The sequence below is a fragment of the Parasteatoda tepidariorum genome, chromosome 6 (genome assembly GCF_982258835.1).
Source record: "Parasteatoda tepidariorum strain Cologne lab strain chromosome 6, Ptep-v5.0, whole genome shotgun sequence".
Taxonomy (NCBI): Eukaryota; Metazoa; Arthropoda; class Arachnida; order Araneae; family Theridiidae; genus Parasteatoda; species Parasteatoda tepidariorum.
In genome coordinates, this window is record NC_141760.1 from 21,990,134 (window position 1) to 22,006,517 (window position 16,384).

General features: G+C 26.3%; 1 protein-coding gene across 4 annotated transcripts; it reads left to right on the forward strand.

Annotated features, from left to right (window-relative positions):
* The first annotated feature begins 57 nt into the window (after positions 1–57).
* lwr (ubiquitin conjugating enzyme lesswright) lies at positions 58–16,384 on the forward strand. Of its 4 annotated transcripts, none has more exons than XM_043042439.3 (7): positions 58–210; positions 2,164–2,236; positions 2,354–2,437; positions 6,309–6,381; positions 6,454–6,563; positions 13,834–13,913; positions 15,921–16,384. In XM_043042439.3, the coding sequence occupies exons 2-7, from the start codon at positions 2,171–2,173 to the stop codon at positions 15,985–15,987; spliced, it is 480 nt and encodes a 159-aa protein (XP_042898373.1). In that variant the 5' UTR covers positions 58–210; positions 2,164–2,170; the 3' UTR covers positions 15,988–16,384. The 4 variants fall into 4 exon arrangements, with proteins under 4 accessions (XP_042898373.1, XP_042898372.2, XP_071035022.1 ...); XM_043042438.3 differs by having other exon boundaries at positions 84–173; XM_071178921.2 differs by having other exon boundaries at positions 85–297.

Genomic DNA, 16,384 nt, shown 5'->3' on the forward strand with positions numbered 1-16,384 from the left:
AAAAATTTCAATTAATCACACGCGTTGCTTCAAACTGAATATACCTAAATTTATTTCATGCATTCAGACATGTGTAGTGGCAACGAGCTTTCATCTCTTCTGAAAACAGAATTCAGAAGTTGTTGCTTGCTGAATTGTTTAAATATTTTTATTTTAAACTTTAGACGAATCGGGTACTTTAGTCTTTTTTGAGACTATATAAATATTCAGGTGTAGTAAATATTAATGTATAAATATGTTTGTAGTCGCATATCCTGTTATTGAATAAAACACACATGAACACGAAGTCAAAGAAGGGTTAAGACAGCATATCTTTATTACACAAATTTTTCTCTTCATTATATTTATGTTACTATCTCGCAATATTTTTTTTTCGTTGAATAGTAAACAAGTATGTTTTCTCTTTGAATTTACTTAATTCTGGTTACTGGCGTATTTTTGTCTTAGCTGCATCTTAGTCGTTCAATAGCTACCGTCATTAAAGTCTGTTTTCAAGTTGTTCGGGAAAAAAATTTATGTTATTACTTCTATTTTAAAGGTTATAATTGTTTTATTTTATATATGTCCAACCTTAATTTCTATATGAAGGGTGAATGCTGTCAGATTGGCACTGTGAGTCTTATGTCACTTCTCCCGCCATAAAACATCCCGTGCCAATGTTTTTAAATCAGAAAAATTTAATAACTCTCAGGTTTGCTCTTATTGTTCTGTATTTCTTCAGTTATGTCTCTATTTCGTAATTTGGGCAACATTTTGTTTGTTTAGATTATAAATTTGTGACTAATCTGACGTCTCCCGCCATTCTCCTATATTATCTCCCGATTTTATTCGGCTTTATTTTGTTAGCATGTTTTGTAAATTTCAATTAAGTTATTTATTTTTATGGATTTAAGCACGCAAATTAATTTGAATAATAAATTCCAGAAACTTTATTATTAAAATGAGTTATTTAATGTGGGGTGGGGTAAAGCAAAATGCATTGCTTTGGGGCAGAAAAGATAACCTTATTCATTAAATACTTAAAAATTGAGTTTTGAATCGTTGTTTTCCAAATTATTAAGCTTGTAGTTTTATAATTATCTATGTTCATACCCTCCAACTTATGAGGATTTTGAAAATAATTCTTTCTAGTGGTAGCGAACCAAAGTAGAAATTTTTAAAGCAAATGGATCTCTCATAAAACTTTTATCAGAACTTAAGAATCTAGCCATATGGCCTGCACTTTTATAAGTAATAGTGGACAAGTTACGCTAAAATTAATTTTTTTAAAATATTAAGACATTAATTTTGCTACCGTCAGAAAAGAAGATTTCTGAAACTACGGAAATTCCGTAGCAGTTGGAGGGTATGTATGTTAGTGGCAGGCACATTGTAATTTACGTAGTTGGAAAGTAACCACCATATTTGGTTCATTATGTAGATTGTTCGAAATTTGTTAATAATAGTATTGTATATTACAAAATAATTATTTAATTATCTTTATCAGTAGGAATATTATGGTGTCTTGATAAACGTCAAAATACACGTCAAATCTTAGCGTTTTCTGAGCAGTGGTCCAGAAGAAGCTAAAAAAATCAAACAAAGAAGGGATCTAACTCTAAAAGTGTAACTCATAACCATCCCAGGCAGATTCCTTCATTTTTTTTTTGTAGCAAATTATAAGTTTAAAATCTATTTGAGGATTGTAGTTGGTTTGGCAGATGACAGTAAAACATCAACTTTAGCATAATTAGAATAAGAGAACATTTCTGTTTATCTGTATCAAAATTCTCAATAAGTTACGGCTCAAACCTAGTGGTTAGTGGGAAAATTAAAAATTGCTGACAGAAGTTAACTCATTTATTGTAAGGTAAAAATTCATAGCCAGCTCTGAGTAACTCATTATATATCTACATTATTTTTATTTAATTCAATTAAGTGAATAGAGCCATAACCAATTTGGCCTATTGATGATAGCAATTAAAATAAACTGTTACGGTTATGGAAATATCTTTGAAAGGTGGTGACCCAATTCTAATAAAGTTTATTTTCAAATAGATAGGTTTTAATGTTTTATAAGTTATTTAAAAATATATTGTCTCTATCATAATAAAATATTTTGTAGTTTTTAATTATAATAAACATATTCATGAAATGTTTAAATGAAATATTAAATACTTTTAGTGTTACCATGTCCGGGATATCAATTGCTCGACTTGCTGAAGAGAGAAAAGCTTGGAGAAAAGATCACCCATTTGTAAGTCTTATAGTTTTTTGCTAATGTTTAATTTAATTAGAAGTTTTTTTTTTTTTAATTACCCAAGATGATTCACTACTGAAAACTAATAGATAAAATTATGTCTCCCTATTTCAGGGATTTGTGGCTAGACCAACAAAAAATGCTGATGGAACATATAATTTAATGAATTGGGAATGTGCTATTCCGGGGAAAAAATCTGTAAGTATATAGTTTATGGTTATTATTATTGGTTACCCACCAAATTTGTAGATTTTTTATTTATTTTTTTCATTCTTCCTGGGATTCTACAAGGAAATTTGTAAATTTATATTTGAGTTGTAATGTATGGCTAAGTAAATTAAGATTTGATTTTAAAAGAAAAGCTTAACCTTAAACCTAAACTTTATATTGAATGAAAACCTAAACCTTAAATTGAATTAAAATATGCTTTAATTTCATTTAATCTAAATGAAACTTTTATATGTTTGATTTCTGTTTCATAATTTTGTAATAACACTTATAGTAGGACATAAAAATATTTGGCTTCGAAATATGGATTGTATAAAAATTAACACTAACGGAAATATGGAGAGAGAAAAGTATAAGGACATATTCAAAATTTTCTGAAATGAACTACTTTCTTTCTCAATCACTTGAATAAGCGAGTGGTCATAAATCCTGAAAGATCTCATAAATTTTTTTGCAGCGTCTTTGATAGCGAAGACAAGATCATGTTTGTGTTGATGTGTGCTATTTTTTTAAACTTCTTGGGCTAAAAGTACACATAAGTTTTCAATTGGATTGAGATCAGAACTCTTCGCCTGCCAATCAATTAAATTTACAGAATTTGCTTTAAACCAGAGTTTTGGGCTTTTAGAAATGTGCATCGAGGCATCATCATGTTGAAAAATATAGTCCCCTGAAGTAATCAGTGGTACCTAGGGTAACTAACTTCCTTCTAAGAGATCAACATATAAGTCAGAATCTATTTTACTGTTGATAAAGGTTATTGGAATGGTTCCAGCAAAAGTGGTCTAAACCATAACTGAGCTACCACAATATTGGCATTGGGAAAACACTTCTTTGGCCTTTCGCAGATCATGGCAAAAATAATGAGAACAATCAGGTCCTTCAAGATAGAATTTCTTTTCATCAGAAAAAATAACATCAGTTCATTTTGACAGAGAGAGTTTTTTGGAAAAGTCAACCTTTCTCTTGTGTTGGTTTCTAAGAAGTGGACAGGATACTAATTTTCCTTCAAAAAAATGATGTTTATTTAAAACATTTTGAACGGTCTTTGATGTTCAAATTTTGTCTTAACTTCATTTGCAGTTTTTTTTTCCTGATAAGCTCTCCTGGCAATCATTCATTTCTGTCTTTTAGTGCAAATTTTCTCTTGATTTCGTTTAAAATTTTTTCCATGGTGGCTGACATATTTTGATAGGTTTTTTTTCTTGTAAACCTTTTCTTTTTTTTTTTATTGATAATTGTTTTTATCTTTCTTTTTTTATTGATAATTGTTTTTTTCTTTCTTTTTTTTTTGTAGAAAAATATATATAGGGGTTTTTCAATAGCTGAATATCATTATGATATAAGAACAAAAGGATTAAAATATTAAAATTATCAATGTTTTATTTAAAATATAAATGTTATTGTCTGTGTATGAAAGGACAAGGAGTAAAAATATTTTTATTTTGAAGTTCTACAAGCGATAATGGGTTCTTTTGAACGTCTACAAACAATAATGGGAGATCATTTTTTAAATTTATTTTAAAAACAGTTTAAATAAATAGGAAACATTGAAAGTATACTTGTTATGAGATAAGGAAAGTGGCAAATAGAGAAAAAGCTGCGTGATTGACGTAAATCTTATGGGACTGCGTTTCAGATACAAATAAAATTAAAATTTTAATAAATTTTTTACTGTTATTTCAAAATATTTAGAAACTACTATTTTTGATTTTATATTTAAAATAGTTAGTAAAATTAAGAAATATGATAGTTGAAGGATGCTATTAAATGTTTATTTTTTTATGATGCCCGTTGTTCCATGGAATTGCCTATGTATTCAAAATCAGGCAAGCAGTGTAGGAATTTTTTTTCTTTTTTTTCCGTTCAGAAATGGGCCTAATAAACTAAACCCTAATTGACCCCTTTATAATTTTTCATTTATATGCATTATATTAAATCATTAATATTGAATATAATCTTAAACTGGGTACAGTAAGAGTACTGATAAATTAAAATTTCATCTTGCAACTCAAGTGTTTGTGAATGTTTTTTTGCTCATTTAGGCTCATCATATACCTCTTCAAGAATAAAATAAACTCTTAAACTGTGCTAATATTGTTATTTACTAATTTTTAATGCAGGGTTCGTTGATTTAAATCAGCTTGATTTAAATCATGATTAAAATCAAATGATTTTTTTTAAAAAATCATTGATTTAAATCAACTAATTTATATATATATATATTATATTGATTTTAAAAGTTAAAAAACAGTGCTTTAAATATTGATACTTTTATTATTTTCTTTTCTTAGTTTTAAAATTTATTTTAAATAAATTGCTGCATTAATTAATTTTAGTTAACGAAATTACTTTCTTTCTTGGTGTGTGTTAAACACATTTGAAATTACATGTTTAAAAATCTTTTGATTCTTAACATTGAAAGTACAGATTAAAGTAAATATTTAATGCTGTCTTAATATAAGACTTGCATAGCTGTAGAAAGTAAATAAACATAATTTTTTTTCAAAAAGAAAAAAAAAGCAAAAGTTAATTAAAATTCTACCTTTTGATTAAAAAAGCATGGAATTCAAATCTACATTATAGTTTATTGATGGAAATTTCTATGTTTCTAAAGCTCGAGGTAATATTAAAAAGAAATTACCTTAATATGCCAAAAATAGAAAGAAGAAAAAAAAAGCTGAGTTCAGATATTTTTTTCTGATATAGTGTCATTCTTCCTTTACAAAGTCTATTTGAAGCAGTAGGGTTTATTAACTGGTATTTTTTCTTCTTCTTATAATATGTTTATGGTATCTTTGAAATTATCAGATTTTCTTTTTGTGAAAAAAATTCCAATGAGTTCATAGATTTTTTTAAAATGTTTTTTAGCTTAACTTATGTATTTTGATATAGATTAAAAATGAGATATAGGATTAAAAATGAATATTTTAACATAAAAATTTATAGATTGAATATTTATTTTTTGATGAATGACAACATTTATGAACACAATCTGTTGCATTTATTTTGCCATTTTATAAATCATGAGGGAAAAAAAAGAGATCACAATTTTAAATTAAAGTTATGGTGTGCTAATTGAAACTTTGTGTTACTAGTTGAAGTAGTATTCTTTAAATTATCTATTTTATCTTGTCTTTTAATTTCAATCATGCCTTTGTATCAAAATGGTCGCTATGCATTATAATGAAAAATTATTTTAGTAAGTTAGAGCTTCTAAAATATTGTTATAATATAGTATTAATATTAATTTAATTTTGATTAAACATTTATAAGGTTTTTTTTATCAGAAATTAAAGCTCTTATAGTGTTTTTGAATAGAAATCAAAAAAATCTGATTTAAATAAAAAAAAATCAGATTTAAATATAAAAAAATCCGATTTTTATTTTTTATTTTTTTTATAAAAATCAAAAAAATCACAAACCCTGCTTTAATGTATTGTGGTGATTTTTTTTTTCAAATTTTTTAGACAATTTTTTTAGAAAGTTACATATTCCCTAATATACTCCTTAATGTAAGAATCACCCTTGTAATAATATATAGGAATTTCGAAACCTTTCAAAGGCAGAGTCAATCTCATAAAGGTCTCCTTTTTGAGATTCCATATGATCATCACGACTTTAGTTTACTTGAATATATTATTTTTATCTCTACCATATCTTATCAAATGTTTTACTTTTATGGATGTTTTTACTCCGTGTTTAATCTATTGTGGAGGTTTAGTAAACATCTTCCATTGAATTTTGATATAGAAAGCATAATACTGTTTTAAAATCAGATAGCTTCTACTCTTTTTAATTTTTTTGATAGTCTTATAATGGTTTTTTACCTATTTTTTAGACTCCTTGGGAAGGAGGTCAGTATAAATTAAGAATGATTTTCAAAGACGATTATCCATCAACCCCTCCCAAATGTAAGTACATATCATTTAATGTAAATAAAACTTTCTGTACTAAACAATTCTAACAAAAACTTTACAAATCAGGTAAATTTGAGCCACCCCTTTTTCACCCTAATGTGTATCCATCTGGAACTGTTTGTCTTTCCCTTTTGGATGAAGAAAAAGATTGGCGTCCGGCTATCACCATCAAACAAGTGCGTTTAAAACTATTTTTTACTTTGTAGAAATTTTAAATTATAATGTTATTTCGCATCCTTTCAGAAACTAAAATGTACATTACATTATTTTAATCAAATATTATTCTAAATCTTTTTTTTTTTAGTTTTGAAATTTGACTTTTATAAATTATTCTATATGTTGAATGATGAATCACTTCACAGACCTACTCTGATTTATGATGATGTGGAATTTACTGAATTGATACATATCCTATTGAAATTTCTGTTTAATTTTTATAAGTTATTTCAACTTCCAGAAATTGTTTTTTTTTTTTAAAGTGAAGTTTGGTTATATGATAAACAATTTAGCAGATGTACTCCGACTGATATGATGATTGAAATTGATGAACTTATACTAAAACTTACATATATTTTGGAGCTTTGTTGTTACGAGATTTGGTTTAAATAAAACAGAATTAAACTTATCCACACTGATTTATGTTGAGGTGGGAAAGTTCTAACAAAATCTTGGAAACTTATTAAAATTTAGCTCGTTTAAACTTTTGATAAGTTTAGTTCTGTCCGCTTTATTTTGAGAAATATATTGATCCTTAAAAATCTTATTAAATGATGAATCACTTCACAGACCTACTCTGATTCATGATGAAGTGTATTTTTCTGACAAAATTAATAATATTAACCTTTTTTTTTTATTCATTGTAATCCTATCTATTGAAACAATTGCCTCGAAGGAAATTATTTTGATTGCTCTCTTGAATGATGAATTACTTCACAGACCTACTCTGATTCATGATGAGCTGTAATTTTCTGACATATTTCAAGCCTATATTTTTGTTTATTGCAGTCCTATTAATTGAAAAAATTTTCACGAATGAAATTATTTTGATTCCCTCGAATGATGAATCACTTCACAGACCTACTCTGATTTTTGATGAAGTGAAATTTCCTGATAGACTAAATCACAAAATATTTGTGATTTTTATTTAGTTTCTGTCTCTTATTAAATGAAATAGTTTTATTAAATGATGAATTAATTCATAAACTATTTCAATTTAGAAGGAAATGACGTATATTTACAAAATACTAGGGTATTAATTTTTGCCTGATAGTAAAGAAATATTTAAATAAAAGTGCATATTTTTGATGGATGAATTATTTCATAGATCTACTCTGAGTAATGTTGAAGTAATATTTCCTTACAGATTATTACTGAGAATCTTTTCAGTTCTGTCTTTTCTTGTTAATTGAAAAAAATGTCCTGTCAAAATGGATTATTTTGTGAATTTTTTGTAAAATGATAAGTCACTTCACATACCCCTGTGGTAGAAATAAATTTCCTGACAGAATTGATACCGAAAACTAAATAAATTTTAATTTATTTATTAAATTTAATCATTATTTATTTCTTTTTTACTTAGATTTTTTTTTCTCCAGGAATTGTGCGTTACTTCAAATTTTTATGGTGCTAAATGGTCTTTGTATGCATTATGTAAAGTTTTTTATGTTAAAATTATCAATCTTTTATCTAACTTACGAATTCATATTTCATTAGATAAAATTCTGAATCAGCCTTTAAAAATGTATGAATATGCATGGAAAGTATATTCTTATGTTCAATTTCACAACTTAAATAGTTAGGATTAATTACCACCTTAAAGTAGACCACTTAGAAAAAAGTGCAAGAAAATATAAGGATTCAGTGAAAAATTACTCTTAAGTAATTCGTGTTTTTCTCTTCCCCATTTCATTTTCTTGATTATTTAAATTATAATAATAATGATAATTATACTACAGTCGAACCCCGCTATAGTGAACCTGGGATATAGTGAACACTCGGATGTAGTGAACTTTTTTAGCGGTCCCGTCCGTATTCCTATTTAAATAATGTTATTTTTAACGCTTATAGTGAAGAAGAACTTGGAAACTCGGTTATAGTGGACTCAAATTTCATTTCTTTAAATATCTTTTTCAGTCCTCCATCTTTAAACTTGTAGGTGTTGGGACTGAAAATGAATGCATTCCTATAAAATGTGTCATATTACTCTCCTTTATGCTTATCACTTTTAACTATACTCTAATAAATGTCAAACAGATCATTTATCTTATACTCCCCCCTCCCTGACAAGCCTCGCTATATCTCTTTTCCCCAAGCTTGCTCTACAACTAGTTAACTTGGCCACCTGCTGAATTTTTGGAATTTTCTTATCTGTTCAAACCATATTCTTTACAAATCACCCCTTGACAATCAAGGAGGGGAACAATTTAACTCATTCTACAGATGCTCTCTTCATATTCTTACATTATCTATTTGAGACAAGATTTTTATTTCAAAAGCAGTGAAAATGGCAAATTCTCTAAAGAGAAAAGCGTTTTCGATAGAGGACAAAGTTAAAATTGTAAAGCGTATTGATGATGGAGCCAATCAATCGACAATGTGTAAGGAATTTTGCTTGTCAAAATCTACAGTTTCAAACATTTGGAAAAATCGAAGTGCAATTCTTGCGGCATATGACAAAAACATGGTTTCATCGAAAAAACTGTGTGGAGCTGAAAGAGAAAATGTAGAAGATGCTTTGTCAAGATGGTTCGAAATCTTGTTCAAAATGTAAAAATCTTGCATTCTTTGCACATTGTAGATAAGAAAATTGATGAACTCAATTTAAAATCAAATTGTGTTCAATCAAAAATCACAAATTTTTTTCATAAAAAGTGAAAATAAAACTAATATTTAGCGACGTAATTACTTTTTCCATCAATTTTTGCTTTATTATCTGTTAATTAGTTAATAATCTTTTAAATAACTTATGCAAAATTGCAAAGCCAATTTTCAATCATTCAACTGTCTTATGCAAAAAATTTGGATATAGTGAACCATCGGTTATAGTGGACACATTACTGAGTCCGCAGACGGTTCACTATAGCGGGGTTCGACTGTATTTGACAAGACAATTTTGTATTTCTATTAAATGTTACTTGTTTGTTTCTGTTGTCATCAAAAACTAATCAAAGTATTATTTGTTTTTATTAATGTGTTCTGTTGAGTCTGCCAAAATGAAGTTAATATGCAATCTAAATGCTCTGAAGAGTGTGCATCTATAATTAGTCATACCTCAATATTACAAACTTGTAGGAAAGCATAAAATTCAAGAAAAAAGAATTTAAATAATTAAAAAACAAAATTATGCTAAATTACCTCTATTATGATTCCCTATAATGTTTATTATATTATTTTCTAGGAGTAAAGTTAATGGGGATCATCAAATCATAGATCCCTGTCCCTGTGCACATCTTACAATGTTGTTAATGTTTGAAGCAAATTAATTTTAAGCATGTTCTTTTTTGTGTTGCATTTGCAAAAAGTGATTTGAAAAAATTCAAAAAAAAAAATTTCAATTCTTCATAAATGAAAGTAAAAAAAAATGCCTGAAAAAATATTTGCAACATAAAGGATGAGCAAAAAATGTGTGCCACTAAAAAATACTCAATTTTTTTTTATTGTGGTATCAAAGTGTTTTGATTATTTTGTTGTACCTATGCATTCTGTAACATTCCATTTATATTTTATATATAACCAGGGGTCTGTCTAGGTTTTTCTTAAAAGTACCTATTTTGTGAAAATTTTGACATAATTTGTGAAAAAATAAAAATTATATTAAAAAGTCAACACTAAAACATGGTAAAAATATAGATTTATCGTTTCTTAAGGGAGACAAAAATAAAATTTTAAGAAAAAGTATTTTGTGAAAATACCGTTATTCCTAAAGTTGAATTTGTGAAACTACCGTTTTACCTAAAATTGAATTTGTGAAGGTACCGCTAAACGGTAGTAAATTCGGCCTGGACAGACCCCTGATAACATAAATGTTCTGTAATGCTTGTTTGCATTAACAGCACTTCCTTTCATTGAAGTAGATAAAGTTGCTGTATGACTGTAGTGAGTTCTCAATGCTTTCTACTCTTCTATACTATTTTTTAATTTATTGGAATTGAAGAATTATGTCTATAAGAGTATCAAACCTAGCTTATAGTAGACATATTTCTCATTTACCATAAAATCTCTTATTTGAGACTTAATTTTAAGAAGTCGTGGCTTTGTAATTTGTAACTTAGTTTATTTTTATTTTTTATTTAGTCATTGAGCTTTTTTAAATAATTTTGCCTATAACAGTTCAATATCATTATCACTAAAGTGGATTTTAATGTTCTTATAGAAAAAATTTTATCTTAAAAATATACCAAATAATATAGATTCAAATTATTTCATAAATATATAAAAGTTAAATGTAATTTTTAAAATTTATATCTCAAATGAATTAATCTTAGAAATATCTCTTAGAAATATTTTAATATTTTGAAAATTTTTCATGTAGGCTTAGCCTTAAATGAATAAATTCTATCTGCTAGTTTGTCCCATGTCTGATAATTTAAAGGGTAAATTTTGTGAGGTTCAGCAGTTTGCTATCAAAATGTCAAATATGTTAGCAAAATGCTAGTTATTGATGTATAAATACATGTTTATTTCTACATTTTCATTAATTTTCAATAACATTAAAAAACAGCCTATTTATAAGTGAGTTAATTTTAATTATACCTAAATTTTGAATAAGTTTTAACAAAAGTTAAGCAAACTGAAAAGAAACGTTAAATGTCTCAATTAATTAGTTAATTAATAATAGTTTAAACAATTAATACTAGAAACTAAATCAGTAAAATGAAATACAAACTCTATCAAAATCTTACAAAAATTGAAGTTATTGAGTTCCTATTTTGAGAAAGCTTATGCCATCCATTTGTGTGTATATAGACGTGGGTTGGGTATTTGTCCTTACTTTGGGTAAATACCAAAAATTTAAACTTAAAAGTATATCAGTTCCGTCTGAAATGCTTGAAGAAAACTAAATATGCCAAGAAAAAGAGCTTTATTGTTGCATTAAAAATGTAATATAAAAAGTTTTGAATTGTGTAATGTAATAAAATAGACGTTCTCATTTAAGTTCCAGGTTGTGCATTTTTCAAGAATAAATCAGTTTTTTGCAAGAAAATGGTATAAACTGGATTGTAAAAGAGTTCCTAATTTAATTAAACAAAGAATAAGTTAACATTTATGGAGTTTAGTAAAACTAAGTTTTAAATTGTATTAATTTCATAAATTTTTAATTTAAGTGATAAAACTAGAAGTTCCATATCAAAATTGAAAAAGAAATTTTTCCATATAATTATTTCATTTAAATTAAGTTAAACCTTTTTGATGTCATTAGTTTTAAATTTTTGATATTTTGTTAATTTTTTTCTGCATAGAATTTAATTCATTAAAAGTGATAAAAATAGATTTATTTTTAAAAATCAGTGATATTTCTGCAAAATTTCATTAACAACAGAAATATTGAATTATGAGATTAATTTTCGATGGTTATGAGTTGATTTTCAATCTATAAGCAAAACACTGCTTCATATTTCAAAGGCAAGACAATTTAGATAACTAAACAAAAGGTAGTTATAATTTTAAAATTGTCACACATTACGTTATAATATGTCATTTACTGTTTTCATGTCTATATAAAAAATATTGATTATTAATATTGTTCCAAGTTAATTGTTCCATTTTTCAGTATTACTCATTATAAACCAAAACAGTCAAAATTTCCTTATCATGCCCCACAGTTAATATCTTTCAACATCTCTGTAAATTTTTTAGTATTATTCATTTAAAAAAGAAGGGGGGGGGGTCAAAATTTCCCTATTCTAACCTGCAGGTCAATCAGGCAGATATTGATGTGAGAATTTCTTTCTCTGCTTCCTGGTGCTGCACTTTCCCTGTGTCATTGCACTTGACTTTCAGACATGTTGGTTTGTATAAAAATCATTATAGAGTTTCACACAAATTAAAACATTTTTAAAAAGAGGTCATTTTTAAACAAATTTCGCTGAAAATATATGGTGACAGAAGGGATGCAACTAGTTACAAGAGTTAGTAAATTACTAGCTGAAAGTTTTTTTTTAAATTTGAGATTTAGTGTTTGCAGGAAGTTTTTCTTTTATCTTGATATTAATAACAGAAATTTAATGAATTTTTTCGTTCTTGTAAGAATTATTAAATTTTAATTTTCTCTGAAATTAAGATGAAACTAAATATGTATTTAATTTATTATAATTTACAATTAACTATAATTTAGAGAAGGAATTACAATACACAATTAAATATAATTTAGAGAAGGAATTACATATTATTCATATAGTGAAAATGTAGCTTTTAAAAATATATCGTTTAAAAACCTAAATAAATTTTTGCTTTTCAAAAGTATATTTCTGGTCAAACTTTCCCAGTTTAGAATTTAATTTTTATACCTTAAATATTGGGAATAATAAACATATGAATTGTAGGAGAATGAAACCACTATCACTCTCAAATAGAAGTAATTGAGGAATTAACTAAAATAACGCAAAACCGCTTATCGTGAAATATAATTTAGTCGAAACACATGTTTAACATGAAATTTTATAGCTGATTATCGTTTAACATGAAAGGAAACTGAACACAGCACAGATAATAAGCTTGTGAATAAAATCATAATCATTCCTTTTGAAGAATACTATTTCTATTTTCTCCCTTTTTTAGAAGTAGCAGATGGGCAAATAAATAAAATAATAAAGTAGTTGAACTTTTTAAGCTTATTTTAATTTCTTTGGTTCATGGTAGAATTGTTCACATTCATTAATGTAGTACATAACATGTATTAATAATATGTAATAAATTGTTTTCACAATACATGGGCTAAAACAAAATTTGGTTGATGTGAAATAATTATGATAGTCCCTCCGTTTTTGTGGTAACGAGGTTAGACTGTATTGACAATGTTAAGAAAACTCAATTGTGCCATAAATAAATATAATTTTGCAAAACCTAAAAGAAAAATTACCACATAATTTTTCGTAAATACCCAAGTATTTTTGAATTTTGGTTATTTATCCTCAGTTATAGAAATCAAAGTATTTTATGTCTATAAATGTGTGTCAATCATGCTGATCCATTCAGTAACATGTACTGAGGAAATATATAAAATTTAATGTTTGTTTTCAAAATTCTGTACATTATAATTTATTTCCATTTAAATGCAGCTCAGTATTATTTTGAGAAAGAAGAAATGAAAAATAAAATGCTATCATGATTTATAAGTAATTTTAGAACTACCTTCTATACTATATCAGAATATTAATACAAATTCTGTGTCTTGTTTTTGTTATATTTGTTTAACTGATTGCTGGTTATGGGATTGTTTTCGTTTAGATTCTTCTGGGGATTCAAGATTTATTGAATGAACCAAATATTAAAGATCCGGCTCAAGCAGAAGCATACACTATTTATTGGTAAGTTTGAAGTTATTATAGTCTACAGGTTATGTCCCAAAACAGGTTTTAAATTTATTGTAACCTAAAGAAAATTGAGAAAATATCTACCTAATAAAACTTGGAGATATTTACATTTTTTCTATAGAAGAAATTATATCATCAGAATATTAAAGAAAACTGTTAAAAAATATCAGTTATAATGCTAGAATGTAAAAAATACGAAACATTTTTCATAATTAACTGATATTGAGTCGAAAATAGTGTCTAGTATAGTATTGGGCGTATCAATATCGATTGGGTATCAATATGTTACAATATTTTGTGATATTTTCAATTTATAATTTACATATTTCTTCTTGGGAATAGGAAAGGACAAGACATGCCTCTTAGAAAAGGGCTCTCATTTAACACCTTAAAAATTTATTAAAATGTATAATATTATGTAATAACTGAATTTGATCCTCAACAATTTCTAAATTACCCTCTTGTACTATTTTATGTGTTATATTTCAAAAAATAAAATGTTTGTAGTTAAAAGAATAATTAAAGGGTTGCTAATAAACAATCTTAGGGCGTAATTTAAAAAAAAAAAAATAACAATAAAAAAGTAGATATTTGTAATAGTGTTTAGAATTAAACCTATTAACCTATAATTTTACCAGTGTGTAATTACTATTTAAACAGTAAATTAATATTGTTTAGCATGAAACATGCACAAAAAGAGGATTTTATTTATTGGGTTCAAAGGGCATTCCAGGGAAACCACACTTTGGGAAAACACTGATGTTTCTTGTATTTGACAATGTTATCTTGTTCTATTGAAAGACATTTTTTTTTTTGTAATACTTATGACTATAATTTTAAAAGTAGCCATAAAAATTATAAAGTAATATTGTGTGTAAAATAATGTAATATTTTGTAATAAAAACAGTTTTAATCTTTATTGCTGATCTATATCCAGAAATACAAGAGAAAAAAATTCAAATTGCAGAAATAATGATAATAAATATTAATAATATTTTAAAGACATGATATTTAGAACTTATTCTAGTTAACTTTTTCCTCCAATTTTTGTTAATAGTTCAAAATTTTAAATAAATATTGTTTCTAAAAGGGGGGGGGGAACTGCAAAATTTGGTAATATACTAAATAGTTTTTAAAGAGTTGTTATGAGTGTTACTACAAAAATGCCTATTCAAGAAAGGATACTTAAAATAAAAAGATGACATTTACAGCACTTTTAACCAAAAAAATTTCTTTATTGTGTGAAAGGGAAGAAAATTTAATTATTCTGCCTCTCTTTTGCTTAACTTGTGCTGATTTTTTTTTAATAGTTGTCTTATAAATTATGAGCTTGCAGATAAAGTTTGTAATCTAATTATCTTGCTATTTAAGTGTCACAGAACTTAAAAAAATATCTTTTGCCCCAGTTTTAAAAGCTTGAATAATTACATTTTACAATAAAAATTCTTTTTTTTTATACCCTATGTTATTTAACTAAAATTAATATTTAAAATTCTTTAATCTAATGTTTTTAGCTGTTAATTGAAATACATTGTTCCCAATACAAATAAAATGGTTATTTATTGTTCACTTATTGAGAAATTTTACATTTTTTCAATCAATTTTTTCAACTACTTTCCTTTTTCATTATCCAGAAAGAAAGCCAAAATATTGCTTAATTTTACTTTAGGCTGGATAATTTGCAATAACTTGTGTTACATTGGGCTTTTCTTTCTCAACACATTTGATTTTTAAAGATTTATAATGATTCTTTGTTTTAGACTAATTTGTATGGAGCAAATATACCTGTCAATGCATTTATTAAATCCCCTTCCCCAATAAAAAAAATTTTGAATTACCAATTCAAAATAAATTTGTTATTTCATTTGTACCTTCTGATCTAATCTCTCTTTTTGTGTGTTGTATAAAATCTTTGATTACAATATTGGAATATCTTTTTCTTCCATTGCATGCTGTGTTATGATTTATTTTGGATTTATGTATATATTTATTCAATTACAGTCAGAACCGATTGGAATATGAAAAGAGAGTTCGAGCGCAAGCTAAATCTATGGCACCCCAAGAGTAATGGGGGTATATTTGGAGAATATTTATTGGTGATGAATGCTCATAAACTTTGCATTACAGTTGCAAATCACCTGATGAGACACTTATAGGGGAAGAGGTCATCTCTAGACTAGATCGTCATTTTTATTCTTTAGTATCATACTTTTTCCATTATCATGTAAACAACACTTTTAATTGAACTGTAATGTGGTGATGATGATTTCCTGTGCTATTTATAAATTTGATTTTTACCAGCTAAATTTGTAATGTATTGTGTAAATGTATATATATGTTTCGTTTCTTTTGAGCTAGCTCTTGTGAAATAGTTATTAATGTCAGATTCATTCTTGTTCTTCAATGTAAATGTTCCCCTTTTCATCTAAATGGTCTTTTTGTAAATTAAAGGTAAAGAAAAATTA

Coding starts and splice junctions, on each gene's coding strand:
- lwr (XM_043042439.3), top strand. CDS start 2,171: ATGTCCGGGATATCAATTGCTCGACTTGCTGAAGAGAGAAAAGCTTGG. Junction 2,237..2,353: donor GGAGAAAAGATCACCCATTT/GTAAGTCTTATA, acceptor TCCCTATTTCAG/GGATTTGTGGCTAGACCAAC. Junction 13,914..15,920: donor GAAGCATACACTATTTATTG/GTAAGTTTGAAG, acceptor ATTCAATTACAG/TCAGAACCGATTGGAATATG.